Raw genomic sequence first — 9,878 nt, forward strand, 5'->3', positions numbered from 1 at the left:
AAAAAAAAAAAGGATTTAACTTATTGTGCCAATAATGGAGCATTCCGAACTCCTATTGCTTCTTTCCTCATTTTCGGCTCGTAACCTACAGAGAGTGAACCAGGTGGGCAGTGTCAGTTGTTAAGGGGGTCGTTTTGACGTTTATGGGAACCCCTCCTGGTGTGTCCGTTCAGATAGGGGAGCGCACAGAACGGGCGGTGTTCCAGTGTTATCACATTACCTGCATACAGCTGACCGCATGCTGCGTCGATGGAGAGTCCGAAGGAATTCCTAAAAATTGGAACAAAAAAAAAAAAAAAATAAATAAAAGACAATAATTTAAGCGCTCCCCTCAAACATGCCACGTTATAGAAAAGGGCCAATTGTCATTTTCATGGGAAGACAAATTGTCTGCTCCACATTCCTGCCATTTTGAACCTGTAGAAAAATGATATTCCATGCTTCCTCAACACTTTCTGAAAATAGAAAAATAAGTGGGCAAAAAAGAATAAATAAATAAAAAGTGGTATAATGGGGTGCAAAATAGACTAGGGGGATGTTAAGATGATGGGGTGACAAATGAGGTTACCTCGAACTGAAGGATTTTGTCTTCCTCGTCCACTCTGTGGAAGTTCTCTTCAACATTTTTTGCTGACAGGGGGTGTGGGGGCACCGAGGGGCGATATACAATGTCCAAGGAAAGCGTGCAAGGTCATACTACCGTAGTAACATGAAAAGTGACGCAGTGAAGACGTGACGCTGCCGCTGTAGCGCACGTCTAGTACATCGCGCAAGCACGAAGGGTACCTTTGTTGTAGGGAATTAAACACACATTGTAGAGGTACCTGACGGCGCGGGGGCGCTGGTGTATGTGATTGCAAAGCGCCTCTGCGTGGTCCTTGGAGTCATTCACATCCTTAAGGAGGATGTAGCTAATCCACACGCGTCTGCCTGTCCGTTCTATTCTACTGTCTAGCAAATCAAACACCTCGTGGAAAGGAAACAATTTATTAATGGGTACAAGTTTGTCTCTTTCTTCAGAAAATGGAGAATGTAAAGAGAAGGATAAATTAACTTGAGGGAAAATATCATTTAATTTTTTAATTCCAGGGAGAAGTCCCACGGTGGAAATATTTATACGTCTACTTGATAAGGAAAATAAATTAACATTGTTGAAAAAATGAATGGCCTCAAAAACATGTGGATTGGCTAGTGGTTCGCCCATTCCCATAAAGGAGACATTTTTTACATTTTCATTTTTTGATTGAAAATATAAAAGCTGGTCTGTTATTTCGTCTAATTCGAGTTGCCTTTTTATGCCTATCTGACCAGTGGCACAAAATTTACATGCAAAGGAACAACCTATTTGACTTGATATGCACAAGGATTTGTGAGAGCCAAAATCTAAAGAGGTGGCTTCTATTTTTTCTTTATCCTTACACTCAAATAGGACCTTGTATGCTCTATCAAATTTGTACTCCTTCAGAGGTTTTATACTTAGCAAATTTTCATTAAAGATTTTCTTCATTTCTCTTCTTATATTAGTAGGAACATTTTTCATTTTACTTACGGTGGTAATTTTTGCCTTGTACATGTTATCCAGTATTTGCTGCAGTCGGTATTTTTGGAATCCGTTTCGCGCGATCATTTTGAGCAGACTCGCGTATCTCCTGGACTTCTCCATGCTTGATCAGGGGCGAGGTGTTGCTTGCTCGTTTGGCCCTTTTGTGTATTGGAGAGTTTCACGCATGCTTCTAACCCCCCCTTGATGTGTTCATTCTGTTTATGGCTTCTTATCTCCTACGTTGTGAGTGAACCTATGTGGTGTTTTGTTCCCCTTTCTTTTTATGGACAGATCAACTGGGGCTGCACTGTAAGCAGAGGGCTTCATACGGGAGAGATATACCTGGCAACCTAAATTTGTGCCTTGCGCAGGACCAACTGTGAAGAAACGAGTTTATGGTCTCTATCAAAAGTTGGTCCTACTGGCCACTCGATAAGTGTGCACACTCCATGTGCATTTCTCTGACTTGTGTGTTCCTAATCCGCCTTGCAGCTTTCTTTGTATGAACCCTATTTTTTGCCTATGCAAGCGATATATATCGTTCCTAATTTAACACAATTGCTACCGTAGGGTGCACGTGCCATAGGACCTTCCTGAACCCACTGTTACGTAAAAAAATGACGTTAAGTGTACACGCATCTACCAGTTGGAAGAAGAAAAAGGAACACCTTGCAGCCTTTCCTTCTCTCCACAAGAGGAGTGTACCTGTTCACAACACATAGAAAAGATCTCACTTTAATTTTAACAAAATTGTTAACCGTAAAAAAAATATGAACTGCCGTGGTTCTTTTGAAATTTTTTTTGGGGGGGAAAAGAGGTCCCCGGAGTTAACACATTTTCGCCGAGGGAAAACGAGTTACGTGGCGTTGCGTTAATTTTGAAAAAAAAAAAAAAATTATTCAATAAACCTGTAGCGATTATTCACTTTCTAAGCGGTTAGCAAAGTAAAATGCGAGGAATGTGAAGAGGGACTGGTACCTTCACACGACATGCCCCCCTTGGCGCACATGCAACATAATGCTGCATTAAAAAACAACGGGGTCGGACATCCTCGATGCAGAAAATGTGTTCCGTAGGCATACCCATGCTTGGAAAAAAAAAAAGAAAAAATTATTACCCGCTAACTGTTGTGAATCGCACTTGAGGAACGAAAGTGCAATGATAATTGGTTGGACTTACAAGCGTAGATTTAAACGTGTGAGAATTATTTTGTTGTGAACGTGAAACAGTAGATCAAAGGATTGGCCAGTTATCCTTGCAGATAGGGGATATAAAATATAAAGAGGGAAAGGAAACTCAAAAAGGAGGAAGCATTTTTCACCACCACCACCCCTATACATATATATAAGTGTATAACTGTGCCATCATCCACATTTTATATACCTTGGAACAGAAAGAAATTGCCCAACTTGTGCGACATAAAAAATGAGTAGCGGAGAATGTTCATCCTATTGTGTGTTTTTTTTTAGCCCCATTAAGTATGTTCTCCTTGTGGGTTGAAATGCACGCCTTCCATCGAACAAAGCTGTTATTTTAAGGGGGCGTTAAGAGAAGGGTCATTCGATGAGGGAACAGCATAGAAGACGCTGCTACGCGTACGACTACACACGCAAGTGATACTCATTCACATGCGTTATGGCTGTAATTGCCATACGACTGCTTCCTAGTTGCGTGTAACATTTGAGGGCATGTGTCCCCCATGATAAAACATATCGCGGTCAGGTGCCCACCATATGACGCTCACTCCCAACATCACTTGTGTGTAATGTGAAAAGGAATTAAAAATGCGCTGATGCGTCTTATAGGGATGTTACTTTTCATTTCTGCGAAGCGTGCACGTGCATAGTGTCCCATGGGGCACGAAAATGCTACACGTGTAAAGTACCTTATGAGCTGCAAAAAGACAACGTCGGTGTGGACAAGCAAAGTTCTACAGGTGTACTGTGTGTATACTGCTTGTAGGTGCTTAGTACCGCGGATGAAGGATGCTCGCACGGGGAGCCTAACGGACGTGAACACATAATTGCCCTAATTGTGTTGCAGCGCGGTAGTGCTCTGCTGATGGGCAGGTAGTTCTAAGTTCAAAAAGGGTTGCAACAATATTTCTATGTTCCAGCAGCGCAGACGGTGCGGGCTCGCTCCCTTAAGGTTTTTACACTTGAACGTATTGTGACTACGCTCTTAACGTACTTGCCGCAGTGCAGGCGGAGCCAGTGAGACATACCCATCCCTGCGACCTCAACGCGGTGTAACGATCCAACATTGGTGTCCGTCTCAAGAGGGTGTACTTGACGTGCAAAAAGACATAAATGGGGTGTAAAAAAAAAATAACCTAAACAGATTATCAACAGGGACATTTGCCATTAGGCTTTTATTCATTCCAGCTTTGCCGGTTACGTGTTGTAAAAAAATGGGACCACCTGGGATAGAACAAAAAAAAAAAGGGGGTAAATAAGTCAACACGAAGAAGCAACAGAGGGGGCAAAAACGCGCTTACGCATAAATATGTACGTGTGCACTTGGTTACGCACGTGCGGAAATATATTCACCACAGGAACATGCACACGAAGAGGGGGACATAAAAAAGGAAAAGGAAAAAGAGGTAACAAAATGATGCAAAAAAGTGACGCAATAGAGTGACGTAAAAAAAAAAAAAAAAAAAAAACAGAACAAAGTACCAAAACAAGGAACAGTACGCATCAATTTGGACTTTGTGCTGACCTTAGCAAAAACTTCACAAACTATTGAAACGCGCAAATTATTACATTCGTTCACGAATGTACACAGAGTTCAGCGGGACATTATTTCTACGCATGTTGATCGTTCCGGAAATGTAAATATGCGCGTGCACGCATGGGGTGAAATATGTGTACATGGGGAAACGCGAACAGAAAATAGTAACGCGCGTGGAAATATGAACATGTATATACATAAGTCAACAAAAACGAGTTTCCCCTTTTTTAGAAAAAATAAATGATTACACATTGTTTAGTGGCAATTTTTGTATCTTTATAAACTCAGCAGTAGGTATCGTACAGATTGTACATATATATATATACATACACGTGATGACATGTGTTACGCTTTTTTTTTTTTTTTTTTTTTTTTTTTTTTTTTTTTCCTCGCGTGTTTGGAAAATAGCTAGACCTTTGACAAATTTCCGTCATTCAATTACCACCACTTTTTATGTTTGCGTAACGTAAAGTTATAAAATGACTTTGTTGTTTGGTACATAATTACAAGAGTAAGTTTTAATTATGTGCATGTAGGTTTCCATGTTTCTTTTTAGTCTTTGCTAACATTTTTCCGCCCACTGCATTGTCCACTTCGTTGTCCACTTCATCGCTAATTGTGTCCACCGCGTCCATTACGCCGCTCCCCCGCCCGCGACACACGCTCTTTTCAATCATGCTAACAGTTTTAAAGAGGAGTGTACAAATGATTACTCTCGAGCAAACGCAGTTACACTTTTAGTGTGCACAAGAACGTATTCGTGTAAACACATGCCTTTGTGTTCCCGCTTAAATGTACACATGTATTCACACGAGTGTATATATGTGCATACTAAGTACATACTTCCTTGTTGTCATTGTTAGTAAAAATAAATTTTGCACTTTTTAAATTTTGAAATTATTTCCGCTGCGCTCTGTGACGTAATTTTTTTTTTTTTTTTTGTGCGTGCATCCCCAAGTCATTGCTGCGCTACTTGTACGTCACACTCGCGCCATTTCGCTGCATTTCACTTTTTTTTTTTTTTTTTGTTTCGCAGTTCACAGCGGTTATATCTGTGCATACACAATAGAAGTTTGCACGAATGATAAACGCCTTTTATTTGTGAAAATAAAGGATGTATATAACATCAGGTTTATGAGTGCAAACTTTTTCGTTTCCACATTTTATGCTACTGCTTTGCTATTCCGTTTATGTACATATATATATATACATTTTTTTTTCTTTTTTTTGTGACACATTTGAAAGGATTGACGATTGACAATTGAAAATTATTCGTACGGTGAAAGAGCAGCCTGTGGGTTAGCACAGAAAAAGAAAATAAGAAAGAGGGAATAAGACACAAAGTAAAGCGAAAGGTGAGGCGGCACAAGTCGTATCTATATCGCATGAATGCACACGCGCGCGCAAGTGTAGACACAAGTGCAAGTATAATCATAAGAGTAAGTACACCTGAGCTAAAGACACGGGTGTAAGACAATTTCAGTGACACCAGCAACCCAGTCCAGTTAAACAAGCTAAGTCAAGATGTGGTTCACGACCAGACAAGACGGTCTTGATGACAACTGTCACACCAATAGAGGACCATGTTTCCAAATAAGTGGGTTTTTCGGGACGACCCTGCGAATCGGATTTTTCTTGGAGTTCATTGCCTTAACCTTTCTGTTCATGGCGTATTGGTCAAGTGGGGGAAAGGGACTATTCAGTTATGACTTAAAAAATATGAACGATGAATATCGTCTGGACCAGACATTTAGAAACTCGATAACGCTGTGGTCAGGCGTGTACCTGATAGGGGCAATATTTATCATGTCCTTTCAGGTCCTTCTCGCGGATGATACTTGGTAAGACGAGAGACAGCATTCGAAAGTGGAGCGAGTGCAGCGGAGCAGGACTGGGGGTATTAGCGGTAGTACCAACAAGGTACAATCACTATGCGCAGTGGTGGGCGGAGGAGAAACTTTCAATTAATGCACCACCAATCCAGACATGCATGTTAACCTTAAAAATGGCAACGACATGAAAGAATAATAAAATGAATTGCTCGCAAGGATGCAAATATAAAAGGGTGCTGAAAAAAAAAATGGTTCAGTCATCTCCTAAAAGACAGCAATTTTTGGTCCCCCCGTCCACGCTCCACTTTGTCCACCGCAATAAAGTCTATTTCCTGCCTAACCCCCCCGGATATATACCCTGCCCAATGATTTTTATAATCCTGGTTCATTTTATCCCTCTTCCTTCCCCCCCCTCCATTTTTCTCTTCAGTTGGGCAAGAGGCTATCGAGCCGGGTCGAAGATTTTGCGACTGGCGTCCTTTTTAGATACCATAAGTGCAACCCTGCAGTTTATTTTTTATTTGTATATTTCCAAATTTTACACCAGAAAATGGTATGTGCATTTCAATGAGGGAGGAAGCGAATGGGTCTTTTTTATTTTTGTTAGGCTGGTCCATGCGTTTTCTTGTTTGCTATATGGTCTCGCCGCGTACTTACTGGAAGTGTACCACGATGAGGGAGCCGGAGATTTGCACGCGTACATAAACGGTGTGATGTTTGCCTTTGCTGGATTGACAGGTAACGGGAAGCGCTGCTGTGCTCATCCTTTTGAGCTAGGCGTCAGGAACGCCCGATTGCAGTGTGGCAAGTGGCAATGAGTCTACCCCCCCATTTGCGAACGACTAACATTTATTTTTTTGCCTCCCCCCCCTTTGTAGAAATATTCGTAATATTTTGCAACTCGGGTTGCTACTCAAACTTCTTGTTGTGGTTAGCCCTGGGAGCCGTATCTCTGTGGTCATACTACTTCGAGCCGGAGGTGAACCACGTGTCCCCCGCCCTACATGAAACGGAGTTAACAAATGATGTGGAACAGCAAGTCGAGAAGTTCTCTCGATACACCCCCTACCCCCAGGACCAGAACCAAAATGCCTACTACCCTGCTTAACCCTTTGTCTGCATGCGTCAATTGTTTAAATTTTGTTTTTTTTTTTTTTAAATATCTGTCTATATGTGTGTTCAAGTTAGAAGTTGCTTGTTAGAGGCTGCTCGTTAGAGGCTGGCTTACCAGCGGGTCAAGCGCTGACGGACCTATATGCTCAGCGCCAAGCGTCAAAGCCTGAAATGTATTAAACCCAAACGAAAACAAACAGAGCACATAACAACAAAGTTAATACATTGCACGCAAATAATTGCGCACAGCCTGCGATTCCATCATTTAATTTATTTTTTCATCAGTAACTCTTTATTTGTTAATATGTGCTCACGCGTACACATGCACATGTAGACATTTTCAAGACAAGAAAGTGGGAAAATATCCCCCTCCTCGCCAGTTTTTTTTGCTCCACCCGCATAGATGAGAACATGGTTTGCATTCTACATATTGCTATATAAATTTAAATGGCCAACGTTTGGAAGTAGCTGGACCCACTGTGCATGCAATGTTGGACGTTGCTAAATGAGGGGAATGGATATATTTATTTGTCCCTTTTAAGGAGATAAAATTTAACATGCACCTTACTTGAAAAGAAATATAAAAATGGGCCAATATGGGTTCTGGGTCTATTTTTACGTGAGCGTGTATTTGTCTTACACTGGTAATAAACACCACTCAGGGTGATGGGGTCGCGCCACTACTTTCATGGCCCACTTAACAAATCATTTTTTTTTTCAGCACTATGTTGGCAATTGGTTTACACTAAGTTTAGCAACAGCTGCGGTGGTCCACTTCGTTCCAAAGACATGGATATAAGGGAAACCCAACTCACGATTGAAAACACTTTGTGTGGACTCAACTCCATGTGTTAAGCCGATTGAGGGGGGGCAGCGGTTAACAAACGGATGGAGCACTTCTTAGGTGAAGTAAAAAATTTTTGTTTCGGTTTGCACATTGCCGTTGCGGTAGTTTCTAAGTACTACCTTTCTGTGTCATGTGCTACATGTAACAAACGGTTTGGCCAAGCCATTCAAGGAAATAGAAAAAAAAAAAAAAAAAAAAAAAAAAAAACGATTAAGACACAATACGGCTAAAGTAGTCCCCATAAAGTGCTCGACAAGGCCCTGTTAGTTAAGCCAATGGAGAAAGGGAAATAAATATATTTACCCTCTTAGGTATGGCTTTTTAAAAAGTGGATTGAATTCACAGGTGTAGAAGGTATAATAACTTTTGGTGCTTGTAAAAAACTGCGTTCATGAATTTGCAAACTGGACTAGTAAGGAATATGGGTGTGGAGTAACAGCGTGGTGAATAGCTTCAATGTGTATATATATGTGCGCGTTTGTGTGGCGGTTGTGTTGACTTCCTCCTGGTGACTATTCACTTCTGCAGCTCACTCATCTCGACATTCGTTTTCCCGTTTTTCTCCTCATACACATAAACCACGATGGAGCTTTTGGCCACGGCCATTAATATGAAGCTTGGAGTGGGTTGAGAAAGCCATGGCTGAAAGGCTCCAGTTGCTGATCCGGGGTTAATAAAATATTTCCCTTCATACCGTACAATACAATTTTTATGTGTGTGCCCCGAAATGACAATGTCGCTGTCGTATTTCTTTTGCCATTGTAAAAGTGCATTCGTATCCCCCCAAGGAATAATTTGGTGTCCATGGATTAGCGATATTTTAAAATCACCAATGGTGAGAGAGATATGTTCAGGGAAGTCATACTCATCATCCATGTCTCCTTTGGTTATATGAACCGAGTCAGCAATATTTTTTAGGAGTTCCAGATTTTCGCGACAACCAACATTACCTGTACATAACACATGCTTTATTTTGTCCGTTTTGAGGAGATCCTTGAAGCAGTCTGGGAGTCCTAAGTTTCTCATGGGCGAATGGAAATCTCCGATAAGCAAAACCAGTTCCCCTATGTCTTCCAAATTTCCGCTCATTTTTACAAGGCGCAGTGTATGTGTGTGTGTGTGGGGGGGGGGGTGGCTACGTGTGCGCACGCAGGAGTAGGCACGGGGGTATTCTCAGGTTGGAATGACCAGTGATGGACATACGGGAAAGAAAACTTATGGAAAAGCGATTTTGTGGTGAAGTAATCACGTGCAAACCTAATCACGTGGGATAGGAGCACTCTTCTCTTTTACGAAGAAACGCCGCCTCATGCTAATTCGGGACCCCAATTTTGGTACTTACTCAAAATGGGTCTCTTGCTTGCACAGGATCTATAAATGGGGAGGTGCGACAGAAATGGAGAGGCATATGAATAACATACACGTATGTATGTCCTCATGTATATTCATACATTTTTATTTTCCCCGTTCTCCTTTGATAAATCTCCAATTGCTTAAGGAGGATTATGCAAAAGTTTACCGCAGTTTCCTGCTTGCCCCCTCAGCCTGCGAAAAATGTACCAAGGGGTGGGTAAGAACCTTTGGGCATTTTCTCACGACATGGTTAACTGGATTAAAATTTTAAAATGCCGTTGGGCTCATTTGTAGCATTTTTTTTTGTTGGGAAGAAAAGGGATTTAGCAACGTTTGTGTATGCTCACCAAGATTGGTGTCGTAGGTAGTCAAAATTAAAAAAAAAAAAAAAAAAAAAAAAAACACAAATTCGCGCAGAATGCTTACCAATTTAACAAAAAAAAAAAAAAAAAAAAAA

At 41.2% G+C, this 9,878-nt stretch overlaps 3 protein-coding genes across 3 annotated transcripts; 1 reads left to right on the top strand and 2 right to left on the bottom strand.

The window, feature by feature from the left end:
• Positions 1 to 371: 371 nt before the first annotated feature.
• AK88_01795 (23S rRNA methyltransferase) lies at positions 372 to 1,663 on the bottom strand (the record flags this gene model as incomplete). Its single annotated transcript, XM_012479430.1, has 3 exons — positions 372 to 455; positions 569 to 630; positions 787 to 1,663. The coding sequence occupies 3 exons, from the start codon at positions 1,661 to 1,663 to the stop codon at positions 372 to 374; spliced, it is 1,023 nt and encodes a 340-aa protein (XP_012334853.1).
• Positions 1,664 to 5,800: 4,137 nt separating this feature from the next.
• Positions 5,801 to 7,216, top strand: AK88_01796 (uncharacterized protein; the record flags this gene model as incomplete). Its single annotated transcript, XM_012479431.1, has 3 exons — positions 5,801 to 6,117; positions 6,539 to 6,846; positions 6,987 to 7,216. The coding sequence occupies 3 exons, from the start codon at positions 5,801 to 5,803 to the stop codon at positions 7,214 to 7,216; spliced, it is 855 nt and encodes a 284-aa protein (XP_012334854.1).
• A 1,368-nt stretch (positions 7,217 to 8,584) lies between these two features.
• AK88_01797 (uncharacterized protein) lies at positions 8,585 to 9,157 on the bottom strand (the record flags this gene model as incomplete). Its single annotated transcript, XM_012479432.1, has 1 exon — positions 8,585 to 9,157. One exon carries the CDS (start codon positions 9,155 to 9,157, stop codon positions 8,585 to 8,587), a length of 573 nt encoding a protein of 190 aa, XP_012334855.1.
• Positions 9,158 to 9,878: the final 721 nt, after the last annotated feature.

The sequence above is a fragment of the Plasmodium fragile genome, assembly GCF_000956335.1.
Source record: "Plasmodium fragile strain nilgiri unplaced genomic scaffold supercont1.16, whole genome shotgun sequence".
Taxonomy (NCBI): Eukaryota; Apicomplexa; class Aconoidasida; order Haemosporida; family Plasmodiidae; genus Plasmodium; species Plasmodium fragile.